At 36.5% G+C, this 26,334-nt stretch overlaps 1 protein-coding gene across 4 annotated transcripts in view; it reads left to right on the top strand.

Annotated features, from left to right (window-relative positions):
* IQUB (IQ motif and ubiquitin domain containing) overlaps positions 1–24,946 on the top strand; it is a 59,982-nt gene extending 35,036 nt beyond the window's left edge. For 3 of the 4 annotated variants that reach the window (XM_064487391.1, XM_031455284.2, XM_031455286.2), the window contains 5 exons: positions 922–1,097; positions 8,806–8,976; positions 11,279–11,455; positions 17,325–17,573; positions 18,491–19,931. In XM_064487391.1, coding sequence (XP_064343461.1) covers positions 922–1,097; positions 8,806–8,976; positions 11,279–11,455; positions 17,325–17,573; positions 18,491–18,904 — 1,187 coding nt within the window. In that variant the 3' untranslated portion in view covers positions 18,905–19,931. Of the gene's footprint in view, positions 1–921; positions 1,098–8,805; positions 8,977–11,278; positions 11,456–17,324; positions 17,574–18,490; positions 19,932–23,109 lie in introns of those variants that run through there. The other variant, XM_064487390.1, reaches the window with a different exon arrangement.
* The last annotated feature ends 1,388 nt before the right edge of the window (positions 24,947–26,334 follow it).

Here is a 26,334-nt window from a genome sequence, read left to right on the forward strand (position 1 = left end):
AATAGTAGCCAACGCTTTAAAATATTATGAATATTATTTTATCATAATTCATTAGTTTGAGGAAGTGTAAAAGTAATTACTTTATAACACTTGCTAATATAATTAGGGTTTTGTAAATAAGTGGAAGATGGTACTAAAAGTGCTAGTAGTGAAGAAAACAGTTGAAGCCAACAGTTCTAAATAAAACTGTGTCACGCTGGGTACTGGGGGAAGCAGATACCAAGGTGGAGTTTGAAGTGAGAAATAAAGGGAAGACCAAGCAGGGAAAGGACATGAGAGTCTCCTTTCAGACTGAGATGTGGGTTGTTGCCTGTGAAGCTGACAGAGAGGAGAGAGGGTGAGGGATGGAAAGCCTCAAAGAGACAGAGCTCGGAGGGAGTCTCAGTCAGCCCACTGGTCAGCTCCGATACAACGACTGACCCCAGGAGAGACCACTGCTGGCCCTTGGTACCCCACTGGTTCTCAGTCATTGACTGGGCGCTTAGTGGGGAGAGTGTGGCCTGTGCTCCAGAGTGGCGGCAGATCCGAAGTGCTGTAGCTGAGACTGTCAGCCTCCTGAACTCCTAGCAGCAGGCACTGCCTTGGAGGGAGATCTGAGCAGTACGTGTTCATAGGTGCCACACATCCAGGCCACATTTTTTTCAACACTGGGGTGTGTGCATGCTCACTTGGAGGCATAATTTGACATTATCCGTACTGATGTACTATGGACTCTTCTTTTATCGCTTTAAGTCACTTAGCTTCTGTTTCATCCTGTTTTTTGGGGATATCACGTGTACAATATGAATGATTCTATTCAAGTCTAATTTTATTTAAAGTGATATAAAAATAAAATACTGCTTGTCAGGATGTGATAGTAAAAAATGCTCTGGAAAGATGTGGGATTTAAAAACTCAAGAGTCTTTCATGTTATTGCTCTAGTCTGGCGGCAAGAAGAACTTGCACGCATTAACCAATCTTTCACTGGAGCTGAAAGGAAAGCTGCTTTGTGTCAACTTCTGGAGAAAGAGACCCAGATAATTGCTTCCATTGGGAGACATAGATACATCGCTTATATGGCGAACCAGAAAGCACTAATACAAACTTTTTTGGATCAGGTTAGTGAAGTAACAATTATTTAAATATGAATGCATCCTGAGTTAAAAAATGTAGAATAATGAACTGAAGAGACTTATATCGTAAGAATTTGCATGAATTTTGTGTAGCATTTTGGTGATGTGTTTATTTAAATTTTGCATGTATTTTTTTTTCTTATACAGCTTTAGATTTTTGCTGCAGCCTAGAATAACAATTGACCAGTAATATGGAATTAACATGCTGTTAACAAAAGAGATTTGTCCATGAAGGAAAAAGTGAAGACACCTTCCTTGTGACTCTGTTCATTTAGATTTAGGCTGGTTGTAGAAATTGGATGAATTCCACACCCTGATAAAATGTAGTCTTGAAGTCACAAAATGCCTGGATCTGGGGTGCCCCAGAGTAAACAACCTGGAGAAAATAGCATAGACTAGTGTTTCTGCTTTTGCTCACCAGGTCCTTAGCTGACTGGAAATTTCTGACTAAAAAGATGTAAGATTATTGAAAACCATGAAAACATACAATTAAGGGAAAAACTAATTACCCTTTCATGGTGAAATTGCCTGTTTGATATTGACTAGCTTGTTTCCATAGTGACCAGTTTCCTTTTATGCACTTGATCTTTCCAAGCAATTAAAAGCCAATCCAGCCGTGAGAAGAAAAGGGATGGAGTTTTTTAAGATATTCACCTGTCATGATTTTAGTTGTATGATGCTTGTTCTGTGAGAACATCTGTTCTTAAAAACCGTATTTTTGTGATACTATAAATGCGCTCCTCTCATCTCACTTACACGCTCTCCTGTTTGATCTCAGTTTTTCTTGTGGCTTTACCCTGCATCCTGGAACTCCCTACAGTTCCAGCCAGACTTCTCTTGGGAGCTTCCAAGTCATAGCTAATTGCCTACTATCACTGCTCTTTGGATGTCTCAAGAGTACACCTCCAGTTGACAGGTCAACCCCTAAGCCATATCATCTAACCATTCCTTGGCTCCTCACCTCTAAGCTCGTCCTCTGCTGTACCACTCACATAGTTTATCTCTATGAAGATTTCCTCATCTCCTCAGTTGCTTCAGGCAGAAACCTGGGCGCTATTCTTGATGTCCTGTTTAGCCGCCAGACTGTTCTATTACTTGAATAATCTCTGTTCTTTACTTCTTCCTTTTCAAACCCACCACCGCTGCCTACAGGGAAGTGGCTCTGCCGTGGCACCTTGATAACCTTGCCTGTATCCACACAGGCTGTGTCAGCAAAGACTTGAACCGCAGCTAATCTGAGTCTTGGCAGAACGCCTTGCGGTCCTGCTGGAGCATGAGAGGATGAGAAGTATCTGAGGAGGCGTTATGCATCAGCTCCCCTCTCTGGCTTTCCTGTGTCCCCTGGGAGGCCGTCATGAGACAGGTCTTATCTTGTGTGTGTGAGCTGGACACTGATTGAATTGAATCTGGATTTCCTTCCCATCTGGATTATTTTATGTCTCTGAATTAGGCTGTTGACCTCCAGTCTCACTTCTCAGTTCCCTCCTCCATCACCCATACTGCAGCTAAAGTGATCCCATTAAACACGGCTCTGCCCCTACCCGCCTCGCCGCCCTCAGGGAATGAAAATTTCTGTAATGGACTCTTGGCTCACCTCACCCGTCCCACTGTTGTCTCACCGTCATCTCTCCTCGCACAGGACAGCCACACTGTTCCAGCGATGCTCAGTTCCTTGCATGTCTCAGGGGGGCCACGCGCACTCAGTGCTTTTACGTCTGGTGTGCCCTCTACCGGAACATCCTTTCTTTCCTCAGTAGCCAGCCACCCCCCCCAAAAACAAGCACAGGTGCCCCTTCTGGGAAGCACTGCTGATGCCCCTGCTTTAGCCTGTTCCGCATGCTTTCCTAAGACTCTGCGTCGCTTCTGCCTTTGTACCCAGTGATCAGTTTTTATTACGGCTACTTATATGAGTGAATCCTTCCTAGATTCTGAGCTTCTTACGGCAAGAGCTACCTTTTATTTCTGTATCCTCATATCCTAGCGCAGTGCTTAACACAGAGCATCAATACATGCTTGTGGAGGAAGGTAGAGAGGAAAAACAAGGGATAGAAATAATGGTTGGGTAATTTTATATTTCAGGTATTATCAAGAAATTATGCAACATAGATAAAGTCATTTCAAATTCTTGAATATCTTCGTTCTAGGAAAGATGAGTACTACTATAAGGAAGCCATAATAGTCATACTTCTGCAGGGTGATTCTTTAAACTAAACGTATTCCTTTAGCAAGTTGCTTTATCTTGAATCCAGCTTCCTCACTGGACACTGTGTTCCTTATGTGTCTGATTGTTATTCTTACCAACCAGCGTGGACCAGGGGACACAGGAGTGTCTGGAGGAGCTAGAGGCCTCTGAGGTGCTAATGGACAGGGAAGATGGGTGGCACCTGCCTTCCTTATTTAAGGCTGGACCTTCTACAGGGTTTCCTACTTGTTCTTGATCTGCCGCTCTGTTCCCTATAAACTATTTTAAATTCTTGTTGCAAATATTTATACAATGTCTATTCTTCATTATGCTTTTACACCCCCGACTTCTGGTCTCATGTCTAGCATTGTCTCTAAACATTTTTTGAATCATAGTGAGGCCAAAGGTAGATCAAGTCCTGCCATATAAAGTGACTCTGGGGCCAGCTGATGACCATTGCCCCCTGTCATGGAGCAGAGCACTCTAAGAATTTCCTTAAATCTCACCAAATAAGGAGATGGGGAAATTTTGTTCACAAGAATTCCTAGGAGGGAGGAAGATTTGTTTTTGTTTTCTGGGGTTTTTTTTTTTTTTTTGGAAGTGGGGTAAATAATTTGATAAATTTTGAGGTAGAATCTGAGACCCAGAAAGGTCCCGAGTATAGGAAGAATTGCTCTATGCCAGGAAAATGGGCGTTTTTGAGTATTTCTAGGAGAGAGGGAGGGAGGAAACAGTTGGAAGGCAACGAGGTGCAGTGTGGCTTCTTTAATTGTATTACTAAATAAATGAACTATTAAGTGTAAGAAGATTCGTTCTGGTCAGAGGAGAGGGAACAAGAGCAGTGACTGGACCTTAATGTCCAGACTGATGCAGGGCAGCACACAAAGATGCAAGACAAGAAGGTTGAAGGGAGGATGGAAAAGCTGGCCACAAGAGCTTGTGGGTTCACAAGAAATCAAGGCACGGCTTTGTGTGGGCCGTACGTTTTAGACTTGGGGTTCTGAACCCTTGTTCACCCCAACTGATATGCCAGTTAATCTCACCAATGCCCAGGCTAAGATTTAGAGGAAATGGACACTTTAGCTAATATGAGGAAATTTTAAATCAGTTTTGACCAAAGTGTTATACAGGGCAAGAAAAACACCACCACAGACTGGGACAACTACACTTGACATCAATCCCAGTCCATTATATAGTCTCATTAGTCCAGTCTTTAAAAATATTGGCTAACAGTGACTTTTGGGCTGCTTCTAACCTGTTATAGTAAACTTTAAAATCTTTGTTATTCTAATACATAATCATTTTAATCACCTTTCTGTATATAATGCCATACTAAATATCATAGAAAACAATTAAGATAGACTTTATAGTTAGTCTTCTGTTGTAAATACTTATCAAGGTCTGTTCCTTTTCATGCCTGTCTCCTCCCCTCACCATGCCTTGCATTGCCTCCAGTATTCAGGAGTCAGTGTTGATTTCATGAAACTTGGAGTAACTTATTCTACAGTTTTTTTTATTACTGGGGAAAAATAGCTTGTAATTAATCCCTGAGGCTAAATAAAGCCAGAGTTTTTTTCAAATGTTAACACTAACAACCAGAACCATGATGCAGATTTTAAGATCCAGATTTAGGACGAGAACATGTAGGTATGTAAAGAGATTATTTACTTCCCTGTAATTGGGAAATAACTTTGGAGAATAAAATTTTATGGTTTGGTTTTAGTTTAACTTCATTTTATCTAACTATTATGTCATGTACTGAGCTAATATTTTATTTTTTATCTTCTCATCCTGAATATAGAATTTCTCTGAGTAATGAGTCATATTATTTTAAGTTAGTCCAATCAAGGCACTGAACTAATCAGTTGTTATGAATTTGATATTAAGCCTTCATTCTCCTTAAAAGTCTTAATCTAAAGATTTTTGAAGCATTAATTAAATAATTTGCAAATTAATCCATCAAACATGGTCATCCACAGGTTGTCAAATGTTAAAACCTCACAAGTAGACAAAGGTGAAGAAATTCGGGTCAAGAAATTTGAATGAAAAATCATAAGCCAGTTTCTAATATAGCCTGGGTGCTCCTTACCCAAACTGTGTAAGGAGACCATTTGAATTTCTGCAAGAGGTTTCCCCTAGAGTCAAGGCCATTTATTTCCTTGCGTCTCTTTGATTCGCCCACCACTTGTCACAATCACAGGCTACAAAACTGCAATCTGCCTTAGCTGTGTCTGTTAATTTTTTTTCTCCTTACTCAGGTGGCCAACAGCTAATGGGATAGAAAAATGCAACCAGCTCTGGGGCTCTCTGAGCACCACAGTACACAGGCACATGCTCTGTGGATGAACAAAGCCCCTTTGCTGGGCAAAAGAAAAGTTGATCAGTACCCAGTAGCTTTGGAGGGGTTATGTGGTTCTTAATTTGTGCCTTTAGGGACTAGAGTATTAATTTAGGAGAAAGAAAAGGCCTCCTCTTACAGCACAGTCATTTCTTCTATTTTATGGAGGCTTGCCGCGCTCAAGGTTTTTGTTGTCTCTCCACCTTCCCTTCCTTGAAATGTGTCTTCCTGCTGTTCTTCTGTCTCTCTCCTCCAGAGTCTATGCTGCCTCATTTGTTGGCAGCTAAATGGAATTTATTATGCTCCTGCTTTCTGAAGCAGTTTTAAGAACATGATTGTTGTACATCTCTTATTACAGCCAAAGCATTCAAAGAAAAAAAGGAATAGAAAAGAGAAATAAGCAAAGTTGACATTTTCCTGCATCAGAGTTTAAAAAAAAAACAAGAAACCCACCTTAAGGCCTGAAATCAAAGAAGCTTAGACTTGAAGACCAAGTTATTAGTGTTGGCAGAAATAAATCCAAATATAAAAACTGCTTTGCCAAACAGATTTTTTTTATATCTTTTCAGTGCTTATGCTAGGGAACTCAGACTTCAAATCTAGGAATCTTTGATTATATCACTCAGTTTCCTTTAATCTGGTTTACTCCTGGTTAGTCTTCAGGTTTTAGCTTATGTACTGTTTTCATTTCACCAGTTAAACCCTTCATAGCAACCTTTAGTTACCTATTTACCTGCACCATCAAGCATAATCACCCTTTATTTTAATTACTTTTTAAAAAATCTTTCCATCCCGTTAGACTTAAGAATTTTTGAAATCAGGATAGTATTTTATCTAGCACACTGTCCAATATATAGTAAACACAATAAATATTTGTTGATTGAATAAATACAGAACTACATGAGAAATTTATCTTATAATCTTTTGGAAGAAATAGAATTAACAAACATTATGATAAATATATATGTAACAATTTGTATCCAAATTGCATTTCCCTGAGTGATTGAAATAGAGATACTATATACTTTGTGTGTGTGCATGTGTTTGTTTTTACAAGTACAATAGGACTTCAGATAATAGTGATTTCAGTGATTTGAAACCATAGTGTTAGGAATCTATATGGAGAAGGTAGGATTTAAGTTAAAAATTGAGGAATGGGAAGGATATGAATGTTGAGTATATTTAGAAAAAAATCCAAGGTATGACTATATCCTCTTACCTTAGATGGGGCTAAAAACATGGAAGGAAGGTAGAATTAAGTCAATACAACAGTTGAAAAAACACAATCAAGTAGATGAAGTAAGCATTTCATTAAAAGGCTGTTATACTGAGATTATTACAAATGAAATAGTTTACCAGCTTGCAGAGCTAAAGGTATTGTCCACATTACTGGAAGAAAGGAAATTACACTTAATAGAGCCACCCTCAGGACGCCTGCATACAAAGATTGCCCTTAGACTTTAGAATATTGCAAAATGAAACAGCCTAAGATTGCTTATTCCTTAAAACTTTTAAAAAGAGCTTTGCAACAAACATTAGATCTCAGTAACACTCTGAGGCCTACCACAGACAAGGCTGTATCCATTCAAAAACAATGTTTTAAAAATTTCTAAGTGATAATTAAATGATAAAATATTTTCTTACTATTTTCCTACTATAATCCTTAATAAATTTTATTAATTCTGTCAGTCTGCTAGTGAACTCTACATTATTTAATATTAGATTTATGCTCTGAAAATATAAATTAATCATAGGGCTGCAGTTTCTCATTTGCTGGATTGAAACTAGACCCTGAGGATCTAAAGTTTCTGATGAAGATTCCTGGCTCTGCACAACGTTCATTTTAGCTTTGATCAGAAAATGATGCCATTACTTTGAACACATATCATGTATAGTTGTTGCTAAATGGTAGCTTTGCAGTTTTCAATGTAATTTAGCTAATATGAAATGTAAAAATTTAAAGGTAAATTGAGACTAAAGGTTTCTCATAAGGCTGTCATACTAAATGCAGCCTTATTTCTCTGTTTGGCTACTCTAACTCCTGATGATTTGTTCCAATACATCGGCTTCTATTTAAACTTTAATTATATCAAATCTAAGATTTAAATGGTTACAAGTATGTGGCGATTATAAATTGGACTGCAGGTCTCCAAAGCAATTACCAATCAGCCTACAAATAATACAGCATTTGGCCAGTTCGTGGTCGTGAGCAACGTACCCTCCTTTCTGATAGATTATAATCTGGGAAAGAAACTGAGCAGCTTTATACCTTAAAGTAGAAGGGAAAATAGAGTTTTCACTATAATATTTCTAGGTCAATGAATCTTCTCCTGAAGTCTCAGTAGGAGGGAACAAAAACCGTGGCAAACACAGTCTTAGTCACTGTTAAAGATTGTACTGGGGTCCCGAGCCAGCAGAGCTTACTCCACTTCCTGTCTCTAAATTCTTAGCCTGGGAGTCCTCAGAGGAGCTTCAGGGCAAGTGAACACCATCTTGGACCCTCAGGTTGAGAGGCAGGCTAGGTTGGGAGGCACCAAGCCAGATTTGGAAATAGGAAGTGAAAATCTTAGCCATCACCAGGGAGGCAGGGACCACAGCCCCGCTAAGGTAGCTAAACACAGCTATTTCACTATGGACATCTGCTTTGTGAAGAACTGTGAACTTGTTATAGATTTATTTTTTGCAGAAAACAAAACCATAATTAAAAGAGTCCCGTTTTGCCTTATCTGTAGGTCTAACGCTTTGAGGATTGTAGCAGGTGTTCCACAAAGGTTGTCCTCAATTGGCAAAGCATGATCAAGACACATTCATACAACTCAATATGATTGAACTAAATAAGTTGTTTTTAGCATTCTAAATAGCATACTTTTTTTTTTCCCCAAGGTGGGTAATGAGTTGTTTCATAAACCCGTCAAATTCTCCATCATACTAGTTAGGGAAAATTAGTAGCAAATTCTGAATCCTGAGGATTCAGGATTATTTGCATGTTTATAACCTGAAGCTCTCTCGTATTTTTTTTTCCTAAAATGTTTTACTTTCCCATGGCCTTAAAATTCTTCAATCAATTTGTGATATTCATAAAGCTCATGATAGTAAGGTTAACTTACAGTAGAAGAAACAAAATTACTTTTGAACCTTTAACTGATAATTATAAACATAATATTATTTTTAAGTGTTCAGCTCCAAAGATGTGGAGAAGATTTGATGGCAAAATAATTGAGATGGATACACAGTTCACCATCAGAGCCAGAGAGCTGCAAAGCATCTATGAATGCATTATGCTGAAAAACATCTCTCAAGATGAGAGGCTGGATGTACTCTTAACGCTTAAACATACTGTAAAGGTATGTCAACTTTCTCTTAGTTTGGGGGTATCATAACCACTGTCAATAAAAAGAATTGAATACTAAAATGAGATGTTTTGTATTAAGTAATTATAAAGATATTAATAAATGTTTATATGTATGAATTTTATTTTGTCAACAACTATATTGTTTGGGTATAATTTGGGGAGATATGATTTATGCATTAATGTTTATCTAAAAATTTTCAAACTATATATTATGACACACAAATATAGCACAATGAAAATTCCCCATGTAAATATATCCTCAGCTTTGCAATGAATGCAGATATATATATAGCATGAAATTAATGCTCAACTTAGTTCAATACAATAGCAATTACTGTCTATATATTTTGACAAAATTTTATTTTTAGCAATTTTAAAGCAGCATTAGTGTAAGTATTTTTATCTCTTTTCCCTCATCATTAGTTAGTTTAAGATGCAATAAGTAGTTGAGCAAATGGTTCTTATTGGAAGGTAAGTCGGTCTCCATGGGTCTCTCACATTTCTGCCCGTCTTGAGAGCAGAGACATGGACTTAATTAAGCATTGATGACCTTTGCTCTGGACTGCCTTTTCAAGGATGTTTGTCTAGTGACTATGCCTTTGAAGATAGACATAGTTAAGAAGAGAGGGAGAAGCAGAAGTTCCAGAGGTAGGAAATAAGAATATCTGCAGATGTCAGTAAAAAGAACAGATTGGAAAAAAAGAGAGTGCAGGACCATTAGCTGGTTAATGAAAAAAGCCAAAGGATGGACTCAAAAAAGATAAGTTATGCATTGCTTAATACACTAATATATCCATCTATGCATTTATTTAACAATATTTTAATGGAAGTTAAGGCCTTTGAGCATAACTTGAATTCTGGCTCTACTCATTATGGCTGCACAACCTTAGATAAGTTATTTAATATTTCTGAAAACCAGTTTTATCATTTGTAAAATTACTTGCTTTGAGGACATAAAGATATGTATATATAAATATATATATGTATATGCACACACATATATATATAAATAAAAATATAATTTATACATCTCAATGTTTACAAATAGGGAGTCCTCAGTAAATAATGGGTAATATTTTTATGACAATTATTAATACCAGTGAATCTGAAACTCGAGTATACACCAGAGTCATCTGGAGAGCTTGAAAGAGAGAGAGAGACAGAGAGAGAAACAGGAAGGGAGAAAGGGAGACAATATGAGGCTAAATGAGTAAGAATGGTATCTAAGGCTCCATTTCTGAGCAGCTAAATTAGAATCTCAAGTGTGAGGGCAGTGTTAAAATCTTTTAAAATCTCCTCAGGTCATTCTAATGTGCCTTCAGGGTCAAAAACCACTGATGCAGACTCTTGTATTAGCTATGTCAAGTGTGTATTACAAAGAACAGAAGAGCACTATTTTACAGTTACTGACTTTCCCTTCTGACTTCTTTATTCAAACGATGTTTCTTATAGTCCCTTCTTGAGCAGTTGGAACAGCTTCCATTTTATTACTTTTAAATCCTCTACCTTAATGACTTCAGCTCTTACCTGGGCTTTCTTATTCAACAGCATTTATTTCTATTACTTTATTACAAACTATTGTGAATTATATAAAAATGCAGAAAAAACATATAAAATTTATATGTACAGTCTAGCAAATATAAAACCACCAACATGTGACCACTCTCTGGCTTAAAAACAGGACATTGCCAACATCCTCCTTTCTCTTCATATTCATAATTCACCCTCTGGTCCCCTAAAAGTGACCACCATACTGGCTCTCATGGTCATCATTTCCTTGATTTTTCTTCATAATTTTACCACCTCTGTATACATTTCTAAATAATATAGTATTGTGTTGCTTATTTTTAGATCTTATTTAAATGGAATGATACTGTATTTTTTTTGTGCCTTGATTTGCTCAACATTAATTTGTAAGATTTAAGCCTATTATTGTATATAGCTGTAGTTCATTCATTTCCATATATTAGATAATATACTATTATATGAATAAGTTATCACTTATTTATGTAATCAGTTTATTTATGGATATTTGGTTGTTTCTGATTTCGAGCTTCTGTGAACAATGACTGCATGCACATTTCTCCAAAGCACTCAAGAGTAGAATTGCTGGATTGTAACTTATGCATATCTTAAACTCTACTAGATAATGTCAAATTTTTTTCCAAATTAGTTGTACCAATTTATACTTCTATCATTAGTGTTTCATTACTTTTGGAATTTTCAGTTTGGGTGGTAATTTCAACTTAGTGATATTTAAAATTCTGTACCGACTATGTTTGTGTTTTGGACAGGAACATGCATGTAAACTGACTCAGGAAATTCTAGAATTGATTGACAGGGAGGTTGACCTTATGATGAGAGGAGTCAAACATCATAACCTTGAAGGACTCAGGAAAAGGATTGCAACACTCTTCTTTCATTACATCAGAACACCTTTGTTTAATCCAGAAGTTGCAAGACACCTTAAGGTACCACTCTACTTTTTTTTTCCTGTATTACTTTATCAGAATTTTAAAATGTGCTAGAGTAAGTTGAAGTATATTCAAATTTTGCTTTAATGCTTTACTAGGGGTCCACATGGAAGACCATCTTATTGGTAAAATTGCCTTTGAATGATATTTTTTATGTTGATAAATTAGTCATTTAACTTTGTCTGTCCGTGTTTCCAACCTTGAATTCTCTCCTGCTCTCTGAAGCAAATTTCCAGTTGGAAACTGTGCCGTTTGAATGCATCGTAATTTCTCACACCTTCATGCTTTTGCACATACTGCAGCTTCTACCTGGAATGCTGTCCCCTTCTTCAACCAGCCAACTCTTCTTGATTTTCTAAGACACAACTCACATGTACCCTCTTTCATTAGGCCTCAGAGAGAGTTAAACTCTACATTTCTGAGATTCTACATGTACCTATTTGTGTCCTTTTATACTACTTACCACATAGTTACAGTTATTACTGAACAGATCCATGTAGATACCCTGTGAGAACTTCAAATGTGACATGTATGTGAATTAAACTGCCTTTTCCACCTCCAATATGCTTAGGCTTCTGTAAGCAATTTTCTCTCTATAAAGCCAAGATAAGTGTGTTATTGCCTTCTTACTTTGCAAAACTATTTAAAATACTTTTAATAACGTTTTTTGGGGGGTTTACTAAAGAACTTGAAATAGTGTTTTATTCCAATGATTATTTTTAGAGTAGTAATCTATTTAAGAAGCTGATTTAACATCTATTTTGCTTTTTTTAAGCATAAACAATATCAATATTTAGTAAAAGTTTTTAGAAAAATTAAAGTTGTTGAATTTTTATTTTTTCTTTTTAAAATTTAATTGTTTTGCAGGAGAATATTAAAATACAACAAAAGTTCAAGAGAAAAGTTGCCCACTGAATTATTTCTTATTTGCATCAATGTTTTATTTTTCCAAGATACCTTTTGGTCCTCAATAGGCTTAGTTTATATATACTTGGAGTAGTATAATAGAATTTAATATTTTACACATTCACATAATGTTATACCATTTATTCACTTTTTAAATTTACCTTTGATAAAATTCAGTCTTTCTGGTGAGTTCTGACAAATGCAGAGTCATGTAGTCAATGGCCAACAGAGCAATTAAGATAAAAAATGATCTTATCACTTCCCCTAAATTCCCTCATCCTGCTACTTGTAATCAACCCTTCCAGTGGCTGCCTAACCCTTGACAAACCCTGATCTGCATTTTATTTCTGTACTTAACCTAACTCAGAGTGTCATAGAAATGGAACTGTGCTCCGTGCACAAGCACACCAGGTTTTATTGTACTTCGCTTTATATCACTTTGCAGATACTGTGTTTTTACTAGCTGAAGGCTGTGGCAACCGTATCAAGAAAGTCTGTTTGCACCATTTTTCCAACAGCATTTGCTCACTTCATGTCTGTGTGTCACATTTTGATAATTCTCGGAATATTTCAAAAATTTTCATTATAATTATATTTGTTATGGTGATCTGTGATCATTGATCTTTGAAGTTACTATGGTAATTGTTTTGGGGCATCATGAACCTCACTCATATAAGATGGAGATCTTAACTGATAAATATAAATATGTTCTGACTGCTCCACCAACCATCTCTTTCCTTCTCCTCCAGCCTCTCTATTCCCTGAGAAACAACATTATTGAAATTAGGCCAATTAAAAACCGTACAACAACCTCTAAGTGTTCAAGTGAAAGCGTTGTACACCTCTCCCTTTAAGTCACAAGCTAGAAATGATTAAACTTAGTGAGGAGGTCATGTCCAAAGCTGAGCTAAGCCAAAAGTTAGGCCTCTTGCACCAGTTAGCCAACTTGTGAATGCAAAGGAAAAGTTCTTGAAGGAAATTAAAAGTGCTCCTGCAGTGCACACATGAGAGATAAGAAAGTGAAACAGCCTTACTGTTAATATGGAGAAGGTTTGAGTTGTCTGGATAGAAGATCAAACCAGCCACAACATTCCCTTAAGTGAAGCTTGGTCCAGAGCAAGGCCCTAACTCTCTTTAGTTTTATAAAGGCTGAGAGAGGTGAAGAAGCTGCAGAAGAGAACTTTGAAGCTAGCAGAGGTTGGCTCATGAGGTTTAGGGAAAGAAGCCGTCTCCATAGTATTAAAGTGCAAGGTGTGATAGCAAGTTCTGATGTAGAAGCTGCAGCGAGTTATCCAGAAGATCCAGCCAAGATAATCAATGAAGGTGGCTACACTAAATGACAGATTTTCTGTGTAGATGAAATGACCTTGTATTGGAAGAAGAGACTTTTACAGCTAGAGAGAAGCAGTCAATGCCTGGCTTCAAAGCCTCAAAGGACAGGCTGACTCTCTTGTTTGGGACTAATGCAGCTGGTGACTTTAAGATGAAGCCAGTGCTCATGTACTATTCTGAAAAATTCTAGGGCCTTTAAAAATTATGCCCAACCTACTCTGCCTGTGCTTTATAAATGGAACAGCAAAGTCTGCATGACAGCACATCTCTTTCCAACCATGGCTTAGTGCATATTTTAAGCCCACAGTGGAAACCTACTTCTCAGAAAAAAAAATTCCATTCAAATTATTACTGCTTACTGACAATGAACCTGGTCACTCAAAAGCTCTGATGGAGATATACAATGAGATGAACGTTGTTTTCATACCTGTTAACACAACATTGTTCTGCAGCCTGTGGATTAAGCAGTAATTTTGACTTTCAAGTCGTATTATTTAAGAAATACATTTCGTGAAGAGGTATGGCCAAGATAGCAGAGCAGGAAGATCCTGAGCTCACCTCTTCCCACCAAAATTACAGCTGTTTACAGAGCAGCGATCTATGAGAACAACCTGAAGATAATCAAAAAAGATTTTCCACCACTAAAGATAATAAAGAAGGAATCACAATGAGGTGGGTAGGAGGGGCCGAGACGTAGTATAGTCAAGATCCACACCCCCGGGTAGATGATCCACAAAATGGGAGGGTGATCACGATTGCAGAGGTGCTTCCCAAAGGGTGAGGGGTCTGAACCCAGTCAGGCTCCCCAGCCCGGGAGTTCTGCATCAGGAGGACGTGTCCCCAGAATGTCTGGCTTTGAAGGCCACCAGGGCTGGCATATGGAAAAGCTGGAGGGCTGCACTGTAGGAAACAGAAACTTTGCTCTTAAAGGGTGTGCACAAAATCTCACAGCTACCCCGAACTTCAGCAACCAGCACTCTGATCAGCTGTCAGCCATCAAGGAGAGCAAGACCTCCGCCAGAAAAAAGGAGGCTTAGGTGAAGCTTAGCATTTTCTAGCAATAAAGTATTTTAAAATTAAGGTATGTACATTTTTTAAGACATAATGCTGTTGCACGTTTAGCAGACTACAGAGTAGCATAAATGTAAGTTTTATTTGCACTGGGAAACAAAAAAATCAACGTGACTTGCTTTATTGTGATATTCACTTTATTGGTGTGGAATTGAACCCGCGATATCTCCAAGGTGTGCCTGTAGTCTTTTTTTTTTTTTTGGTTTCCTTCATTTAACTTACTGCATTTGATATTCACTCATTTTATTTAGTGTTTCATTAGTTTGTTGTTACAAATGAATAATATTTTTATGATCTGGATGTGCCAGAATATTTATAGTTGTAGGACATTGGGTTATTTAGAGCTTTGGGCTTTTGTGAATAAAGTCACTGCAAACTCTCAATTGTGAGTTTTTGTGTAAATTGGTTGTTTTGGGTTAAATATCTAGGAAGTAGGATCGTTGAGTTATATGGTAAATGCACATTTACCTTTATAAGAGACTGCCAGAAATTTTCCCAAGTTGCTTGTACCATGTTGCACCCCCATCTGCAGTGTATGAGAGTTCCAGGTGCTTTGCATCCTTGTCAGTACTTGGTATTGTCAGTTTTTATTTTAATTTTGGAATTCTAATAGGTGTGCTGTAGTATCCCATTATATTTTAATCTGAATTTTCCTAATGAGTAATTAAGCATCTTTTCATGCATTTTTTGGCATCTGTATATCTTTTTGGTGAAGTGTCTGGACATATCTTTTGCCACCTCCTATTTCTTCAGTTGAGTTGTTTATATTCTGATTATTGAATTTTGAAAATTCTTTGTATATTTTGCACATAAGTCCTTTGTAAAATACGTGATTTACACATATTTTCTCAGTCTGTGGCTTGCCTTTTCATTCTCTTAACAGCATTTCTAACTGAGCAGAAGTTTTTTATTTTGATACAGTTCAATTTATTCATTTGTAAAATGGATCATGCTTGTTATTGCTTGTTTTGTACTTGAGAAAATTTTTGGAAGATTTAATATTGTTAAAATGCCCATATTACCAAAAGTGATCTACAGATTCAGTGCAATCCCTATCAAAATTCCAATGACATTTGTCATAGAGATAGAAAAAAAAGGTCCTAAAATTTGTATGGAAACACAAAGGACTCGAAATAGTCAAAGCAATCTTGAGAAAGAAAAACAAAGCTGGAGGCATCATACTTCCTGATTTCAAACTATATTACAAAGCTATAGTAATCAAACCTTTATAGTGTTGGCATAAAAACAGACACATGGATCAATGGAACAGAATAGAGAGCCCAGAAATAAACCCGTACTTATATGGTCAATTAATTTACAACAAAAAAGGAGCCAAGAATACACAATGGGGAAAGGACAATCTCTTTAAAAAATGGTCTTGGAAAAACTGGACAGCCACTGGCAAAAAATGAAACTGGTCTCTTATCTCACTCCACATACAAAAATCAACTCAAAATGGATTAAGGATTTAAATGTAAGACCTGAAACTGTAAAACTGTTAGAAGAAAACACAGGGAAAAAGTTTCTTGACATTGGTCTTGGCAGCATCACCAAAAGCAAAGGCAACAAAAGCAAAAAGAGACAAATGGGATTGCCTCAACCTGAAAAGCTTCTGCACAGCAAAGGAAACAATTCAACAAAACAAAAGGTGACCTGTAGGACGGGAGAGAATATTTGCAAAGCATGTATCCGATGAGTTAATATCCAAGACAACAGGTACAACTCAATAGCAAAATAATTTTAATTCAATTTAAAAATGGTCAAAAGAATAAACATTTTCCCAAAAGAGACATACAAATGGCCTACATGTGAAAAAGCTCATTATTACTAGCCATCAGAGAAATACAAATGAAAACCACAGTGAAATATCATGTCACCAATGTTAAAATGTCTGTTATCAAAAAGACAAAAGATAAGTGTTGGCAAGGAGGGAAAAAAGGACACCTTGTGGACTGTTGGTGGAAATGTAAATTGGTACCACCATTATGGAGGTTCCTCAAAAAATTAAAAATTGAACTATTATATAATTCAGAATTTCACATTTTGAAAATTGATCATTGAGCCAATCCAAATTTATTGTTAAGATGAATAAAATGAGAACAACGCTCGATTTTGTGGGCTTTTATTTATATGTGAATCTAGCTATTGCCTGTAAGAGTAATTAACACAGCATAGCACTAAAGATCAAAAAATCTAAATTCTTCTTAAGAAGTGCCAAAAGTGCTTGTGAGGTTTTCTTACTATTGCAACTCAAAGCCTCTACCCACTCATTTTTTTTTTCAGTCAGTTAATTTTCTAGGTGATTTTACCACATATATCTAAAAGTTGATGAATAATAGAGATTTTTAATATTTTGGAAGGGTAAATGAATACTGCTTGAAATTTAAGTTTTGTGTAGAGTAGGAAGTTAAGGGGAAAATACGACTTTAAAATTAACTGACTTTTTAATCTCATTCTAAGATGTTAGCCCTCAGTACTTCTGTCAGTTAGCATTTGGCCTGGCTATTATACTTTCTTTTCTTTTCTTTTCTTTTCTTTTTTTTTTTTTACTATTTAGGTCCCTCAAGACCCATTGAAGTTTTATAAGAAGATTTACTTTTGCCATAGTTGCCAGCTCTATTTGCCTTCTACAGAGTTCTCTGTATCATCCACCTCACACCGCATTTACCGGTGTCGTCACTGCATTAACCTTGACAATGAGACTCGAAAGCGAGAATCATTTTTGAAGTACAAATGTTTACTTCAACGACTCTACTATTCAGAAGCTGATTATGAAGATGATTCTAAAATTGCTTTCCTGATGCAGGTATGATCAGTAGACATGGCCAATCATGGATGAAGTTTGTCCATTGATTTTACAGAAAAGATTTCTCCTTTCCCACCCAAACCTTTCAAAGTAATGGTTCTTCGTTCTGTGTTTATTCTTTGTGACGCTGGCCCCTCTGGCAATTCTAAGTTTATATATGCAGACCTCCTGATAAAAAGTCATTTCAAGAGCTTTAGCTAGTCTGGTTTAAATTCTGAAAACAGTTTCTAAACAGTTATTTCCCTCTTTATTTTTTTCATTAAAACAACAAAGTTTTTTAATAACACCAAGTGAATTGCTTATTCTTTATTAAGTCTTAATTTCCTAACTTGTAAAATGGGAAGAAAATGACCTGTGATAACCCTGAGGATAAGATGATAGTTACTAATGAATTTTGAAAGGTACTTAATACCATGTAAATATAAAATCAAATTAGCATACTGGAAGAAGTATACACAGCTGAGTCTGGGTTAAAGATGCAGTCATGACTGAGATTGGTAACATAGTTTGGGCAGAATGAACAGAGATTTGGTGAAAAATAAGGAACTGTGTGCACTGAAAACCTCATGAATAAGGTGTATACTCAGTATGAATTGTTTTCTCAGTAATACAATAATCTTGAGGAAATTTTTTTAACATTTTTATTGATTTATAATCATTTTACAATGTTGTGTCAAATTCCAGTGTAGAGCACAATTTTTCAGTTATACATGAACATATATATATTCATTGTCACATTTTTTTCTCTGTGAGCTACCATAAGATCTTGTATATATTTCCCTGTGCTATACAATATAATCTTGTTTATCTATTCTACAATTTTGAAATCCCAGTCTATCCCTTCCCATCCCCACCCCTTTGAAGAAATTTTACATTTAGAAGAAAACATTCTTTTTCACAAATGTCTTGACATCCAGCTGGAAGATATTCAGTACCTGACGGAGAACATCTGGGCATCCCAGTCGGCGCTCAGTGCCAGGAATGATCTCAACGATCTGGTCATGGTCAGATGGGATAAGTCCTTGGAATGGTCGCCCTGGAACTGCATTCTTCTTACCAAAGATGAAGGCGCAACTCATCTCAAGCTGCAGAGTATGGAAGAGGTAGGAAACTTTATTTGGGACCCTAATTTGATCATTGGAATTATTAGAGATAACTTGAGTGCCGTGCATAATTTAAATACTTCCATTGGATTAAGAAACAGAGAACCTGTGGATAACTTACATAACAAAATACCAGGGATGGTATGTATGGCAGAGATTAAAATTAAAAGGACACTAAGGCACATAAAAGGTGAAGATAAGATATCTGAAAGTCTTACAAGTACCTAACGTGATACCACGTCCTCCTAATGACAGCAAGTTCAAGCACATTAGTTCCATAGTAAATTCCACAAGAGCAGGGATATTGTAACACCTACAACAGTGTCACAGACTAGTGATTTAATAAGTATTTGTTGAATGAATAAATGAATATTATCACTAGGTAGGTAATAGGGAAACTAGAATCTGGCCATCTTTGATTAATCATCAAAAAAGCACACTAAGTTCTCAAATAAATTGTGTTCATAATTTTGTGCTCTAACTGGCAATCATACTGATGGGGTAGGGTTCTGAGGCTCCGTTTTTCATTTGCTTCCAGCTACCTTGGAGTGGGGAAAGCACTGCAAAAATTAAATACCATTTAATTTCAGTACCTTGCAAGATGCAATCTGTATGACATTTTGATGAACAGAATTGAGGGGCCCTTGATGCGTTCCCAGAGAGCTCCGTTTATACTAAGCAAACCTGTGATCCCTGCAGCTGATGCTGTTCTCTGCCTTCCGTTTTTTAAACTGCTGTACTTTCATTCCATGCAAGATGTCAGCTAAGGGAAAATAAGGAAATGACTTCAAATATAATAGCCATTTTGAATCATGTTTTTTCCCCGGCCTATGTTCTTATTGGGAAGGGGAAGGTGTGAAGAGGAGAAACTAGCTAAATTTTTAGCTTTTTTGAATAATTTTCTAGTAGAAGCCAGGCTAAGAAAAATTTCACTCTAGGGATTGAAAGAAAGGGCAACAAGAAATTGAAACTATGTTAAATATTATATTTAGTAAACTAAGCTGCCTTATAAATATTTAATCACTGGAAGCATAGCCAATACTAGCAATATCATTTCATCTAGGACCCATAGTGGGATTGAAGTTCATTCCCAAAGCTGATATTCCACTGCTTCTTCAATTAATCCACACAACTCCCTTTGTGTATTTAACCAAATTACTGCAGTATCAAATTAAATGTTCTATTCACATGCATTTCTAATTTCAGGAAGCTGATCTTACTGAATTTTTGTAAACAGAGCTCCATTTACACTAAGCAAGCCTACTATAAATAAAGAAATGACTTCAAATATAACTGTCATTTCAGACAAACTGAAATAAATTTGCCTTTTTATGGTTTGGGGCTGGTGTGCTGTTTTAAGTATTAATATTCAATCTAGTTAAAGAATAGTTTATTCAGCCTAGTTAAAGAATAGTTTATGTCTTGTGGCAAGTTAAAGCATTTCCAGAGTTTCCTAAGTACATAGAGATATTTGCTTTCTCAGTAAGTAAAAAAAATATGCAAAAGTTAAAATAATCTTGACTCCTTGCAATCACAACACAAATTGTAGGAAAAGCATGGAAAAAGACTTCTGTTCTTTGAACTGTATGTGAGGCAGATCAATTTCTCATGATGTGTATATTGGCCAAAGTAGGACAACAGTGGATTTAAAGTCAGGAGGCCTGACCCAGTATTTTCCCATTTCTGTCACTAACAAACTGCAGGATATTAAAACCTGCCTTCTTTGCTTCATAAATTTTTATAAGGGTTAACTAAAAACGTGGAATCAGTAAGAGGATCAGAGCAGCCCTAGCTTTGAATTCTGGCTCTATCTAGGAGCTGGGAGAAGTTGGGCAAGTTTGTTAATGTCTCAATTGCCTGGTTTTCTCATCTATAAAGGGGATAATGGATACTGGACATTTTCCCACATTATATTATTCTTTAAGAATTACTTATTGTTCCTTTTATTTATGTTCCATAATGTGCTATTCCCATCTTTAATGATCACTTTTTGGCTTAATTTTTGCCCTTTGAAATCTGTAAAGTTCTATATATGTATTATCTAACGTTGTATAACAGAAATGTGTTAGTGTTTCTTGAATGAAATGTGGGCTAAGAAGTGGTGGAATAAAGTTAGATTAGTTCAAAGGATGAGTATTTTGACCTGGTGAATTTGTCTGTAGAGAGGAAACTTTTTTTAATTGAAGTTTAGTTAATTTACAGTATTATTTTAGTTTCAGGTGTACAACATAGTGATTCAATATTTGTACTGATTATCCTCCACTTAAAGTTATTATAAAACAATGGCTATATTTACCTATGCTGTACAATATATCCATGTTGCTTACCTATTTGATACACAGTAGTTTGTGTCTCAATGCCATACTCCTGTCTTGCCCTGCACCCACTTTCTTCCCCCCACTGGTAACCATTAGTTTGTTCTCTATATCTGTGAGTCTGTTTCTGTTTTATTATATACATTTGTTTGTTTTATTTTTTAGATTCCACATATAAGTGAAAAGTATTTGTCTTTCTCTGTCTGACTAATTTCCTAAGCATAATACTTACTCTCTAGGTCCACCCATATTGTTGCTAATGGCAGAATTCCATTCTTTTTTTTCATTGCTGAATAATAAACACGTATACACCATAGGGAGGAAACTTAAAGATAAGCCCAGGATACATCTACATAATGCTTTCTGTAAGAATAAGGAGCCTTTGGCTGCTTTTCTCCAGGGCTTTCTTTACTTGATTTGACATTGTGGAGGGGTATTTAGTCAGGGGATGTCTTAACTTTCAGGAAACAAGTTGTAGAAGTAGGTATCCTTAATATTTGTGATTTGATTGAAAAGAAGAGTCGATTAAGATTAATAAAGAAAATAGATGGCTTTTATTAATTCAATCAGAATTTACTTTTGAATGTGCCACATACTGTGCTTAGTGCTTGGGAAAAAACAAGAAAATCTAATGGACACAATTCTTTATTGTTTTAGTTGCATTTAAGTTTAGCTGCAAATAGCAGAGTCAGCAATTTATAATAACTTAATCAAATAGGGGGTCAGTTGTCTTATGAAACAAGAAGCCCAGAGGTTAGCAGCTGGAGGCTTGTATGGTAGCTTTCCAGTGCTCTCAGAAACCCAGGCTCCCTAATTTCTTCCTCAGCCGTATTTAACCTTTGGCTTTAATCCTAATGCTTGTGTACTCGTTTAGAGATAAGATAGCTACTTCATCTCCTGCATAATACCCACCTTCTGGATATGGCAAAGCCTAAAGGTACTTAACAGATGAGTCTTCCCACTTCTAAAAAACTTTCTTATAAGCTTTATCTAATGGCTTCTATTAAAAATATATACATGTATAAATATATTGTGTATATATAAATATCTATCTATCTGCCAGGAACTTGTCATATGGCCTCCTCTAGCTATAATAAAGGCTAAGAAAACTGGCCATGTCGCAAAATACAAAATCAGGCGCCTATATAAAATCAATCCTCTAAATATAGAATGGAAGAGAGAATGAATATTGAGTTTGGCAACTAGCAGTGTGCCCCTTTCATTAGAAAACAGACTGTCTTACCATGAATAACTGAAAAATTGTGCTGAACACTGGAATTTGACACAACATTGTAAAATGATTATAAATCAATAAAAAATGTTAAAAAAAAAAAAGAAAACAGACTGTCTTATAATGTGGCAAAGCTGTGTAACAACGTTCAAAGTGCTGTTATAGCTGTAGAGAGACAAGAAGCCTAAAAATTAATTAAGAGCAGCTAAAAACGGAAAGGCACAAAAACTTAACAGAGGCAAGAAGGTCATTTTCTGTTTGGAAAACAGAAGAGAGATGGTGCAGGAACTCATATCTAAGACAGTAAAAAGGGTGACCAAAGAGAAGTTTGCATTGTCACAACACCATTGTGATCTCTATTTTGAACTCTGGAAAGATGGAGGAAAGGACTAATTTTAGGAAAAAAATCAAGTTGGTAATTATATCAGTATTGACATAGATTTGAAGAGAACCAAGGTGACAAGAGCATTCACACAGAAATACTGGTTGAATATTTGCCTTATGGTGCCAAGAGACACATATATGAAGAAGACCTAGGTTGAATCTTTGAGGAATTTTCCTTATTATCCATGGAAGAGACTCGCAAGCAGATAGTGAAATTCAAGGCAGAATGAACTGAATATTGCAATTAAAATACATGAAAGGGCTTGCAAGCATGGAAGAAGGAGGGATTCATTTGGATTTAAAGAGGTCAGAGAGAGAATCGAGAGGCTTCCAGGTTAAAGCGTCGTAAAAGCTGAACTCTGAAAGATGATGGACAAAGTAAGAAAAAAAATGTGTTCTGGTCAGAGAGAACTGACAAGAAAAGGCACTGAGGCATAAAAGTGTTTTTATTTGGAAAATATATCTGTGACATTTAATAGAATTTGATTTTCTTTTCTTTTCAGGGATATGAACCCTTGTTTATTCACAAGATCAAACACAAACATTTCCTGGCTAAGAACTATTTTTCTCAAATTCCACTGCTGGCTGCATTTTTACTTGATGATGGTGAAGTAGATGAGATCAGAAAGAATCATCAGACAGACACCACACCTAAGATTATAGAAATCCAGAGGCCTAGCCCTTAGAAGATCCAGGAGTATTTTTTGATGATCAGCATTTTTGTCCACTGCTAATAGAGTAATACGGAGGTCACACAATATGGAAATAGAATTTTATCTTTTTGTTGATTTTAATCGTTTTTCATATTGTCATAAGTTGTATGAAGAGAACTTTCCTATATAAACCCTTTACTGTTAGACAGTTAGTGCTAAATTTAAGTACAATTTTGTTCCCAAAATTAGTATTTTAAAGTGAAGAGAACGTTTTATTTTACTTATTTTTCATATTAAATTTTTTAAAAATGTCAGGTACACTATAGTTAAAATCAACAGAAAAACAAAAGTTAGGCTTATCTTTCAACTCATATTTATTTTAGATAAAATGTAGTTAAAGGAGAATAATCAGTATATGGATGAGAGGAGACATTATAGAATTCTCCTTCATGAAAATCCTTACAGGTAGGATAAAAGATGCTATGTTTTAATATAAATATTTGAATCTTCACATTTTAGCTTCATCTTCCATTCTTCTCAAAATTTCAATGGAAAAACTGAAACTATTTATAAACAAACAAAATGTACATTCCATGCTGGAAGACAGGATAAATATCTTTTGTTCTATGGTAGAAAACCCCCCAATGGGGCAATAAGGAACTCTGTAAGAAGAATAAACTTGGTCAAGTAAACTTTAACAATTCCTTTCCCTAATAAACCAAAAGAATAGCCTTGACCACATGCATGGCAGGGACCCACAATGATGAACAGGATAATGAGTCAGTCTTAACAAAATTGGCAGCACATTCAAAATAGGATGATTCAAGGAGAGTTTACTTTAAAGGGATTTTTTTTTAATAAAGCCTGGGCAGAGTGTAGGGAAACTGAGGGAACAGTGTAGGAACCTGGGCTCAGTATTAGGTAAGCTGTCTCTACCCTAATCTCCAATGAATCTGGGGAGGGAGAGGCCTGGGAACCTGGACAGACTGTAAAGAAGATAACGGGGAGGACCAGTGACCAGCTGTCAGGGCCCAGATGATCTCATGAGCCTGACAGACAAACACTCTGATCTCATCTTCTCCCTTCCTCCAGTCTCCTGCTTGGATTTCCAGCTGGCAGAACCCAGAAGGAAACCAGAAAAGACAGAATTCTGTGGACACAATTCATACAGCTTCAGGGCAAAGATCAAAGGAGATAAGAGGGAGTGGGTCTGGCTGGCTCAGGAGAAGATATCCAGCTGAGAGAGAATTAAAAGTGAAAATGAAGATCTGTAATTCAAGTAGTAGTATTTCAACACACAACATAATTATGTATGTGTGTATGTATAGAGAGAGAATTCTCCCAATTCCAGTCAGCAGTTAGCAAGGCTGTTCTCTCAAGCTTAGTGATCAAGGAAACAAGGAATTCAATCTAAATATTAATATTTGTTTTACAAAATATTTTCCAACACTTTAACAACATATTTTCTAGGATGTCCACAGTGGTTTTACTTGGCAAATGCATGGCACGTGGATATTTAAGGAGCTAAACATCAAAAAGGGAAGTGCTATAAAGCCGCCATTATTTTCAAATTTTCATAGACAATTCAGATGTTCTGGGAACTTTCTAAACAGTAAATTACAGATAGGATTAGATTGGGGACCATTCTGATCACTGATAAAAAGGTTAAGATTTAACACAGACAAAAGTGGGTTTACACTGGAAGGACAATGAGCAGAGTTTCACAAGACAGTTCAGGAGAATCCCCTAGCTCGGAGTAGGAAGGGCTGGGGAGGCAGGCAGTGAGAGGGCAATAGTCAGACAGAGGCAAATGAAGGACACTGAGAATTCCTTTATTGACCTCGGAGTGAAGCATCTGACTAGATGGCATTTGCTTACAGTGATAGAAGACTGTGGAGCACAGCTGAGAGGGGCAGGACAACCAGAACAGTTGAATCACATATGAAAAGGGACAGCATCTTAATTTAGGGCTGGGAGAATAACCACAAAGAGGGGAAAAAAAAACCAAAACAGCGCAACGACAGACTTTCTTTAATAAAGTCAGCTCTTCTGGTAAACTCTTTTCTATCTTGCTAGAACTCCAATTCTCATTTTTCACAGATATCCAAAAATCCACAGCATAAGGGGTTGGAGGAGATGTCAGCAGAGGGGAAGTCAGGTTGTTACTCCTAGAATCCTAGCTCCAGGATATTGGGAAGCAGCTGGTTAAGAAGTTAAGTTCCTCTCTGCCTTCAGAGTATCTGCATTCCTCTAGTTTAGAACCTCATGGACACACCTACTCTGGCCCACTAACAAATGAAACTGTGGAAGATGTTCCTTCTTTCTCCTTTAGGGAGACTGTATGATATGGATAAAGGCCTAAACAGTAGAGCAGAATGAAATTTTATATCCCAATATTGCAAAAACCAACTGACAAAGAATAGCCACCATATATTTAAAGATTCAAAAATCAAAAGAAAGATCCTTTTGAGGACTGGAAACAAATATTCGTTTAACAAATCTCTTAATTATGTTAAGGATATTTGATAGCATTTTTCATCCTTTGGGAGAAGATGATACTGGGAAAAGTTGCTATTACATAAAATAAACAATTGCTGAATTACAAAAAACCCCCACCTTGGTGGCAATGAAGAGCAGATTTGGTACTTGAAAGCTAAAACAGAAATTTGGTGGATGAGCTCAAGAGAGGGTCCCCTTGAAGTCAGAGGAAAAGTCAAAGAAATGAGGTAGATAAACAAAAATAGTAAGTTTAACAGCTTTGCTCTGTCTACGCTAGAAATAACACAAGCCAATAATGGAGTAGAAGAGGAGAAACTACTAGCAAAGAGATTTAAAGCTCATTTTCCTAAGCTGAAAAGGCACAGAATCTTAGCTGTATAAAGAGTCTACCAAATACTGGAAGAATTAACATAGAGAGACAGACACACATAGACACAACGTCATGACATTTCTGGATTTCAAAAATATTGACCAAATTCTATAAGCACTCAAGTTGGAGGGGAAAAGCTGCAAGAAAAAAGTAGCAACAGCGTGGATTTCTCTTCCTCAATGCTAAATGCCAGAAGATGAGGGAGG

The sequence above is a fragment of the Camelus dromedarius genome, chromosome 7 (genome assembly GCF_036321535.1).
Source record: "Camelus dromedarius isolate mCamDro1 chromosome 7, mCamDro1.pat, whole genome shotgun sequence".
NCBI lineage: Eukaryota > Metazoa > Chordata > Mammalia > Artiodactyla > Camelidae > Camelus > Camelus dromedarius.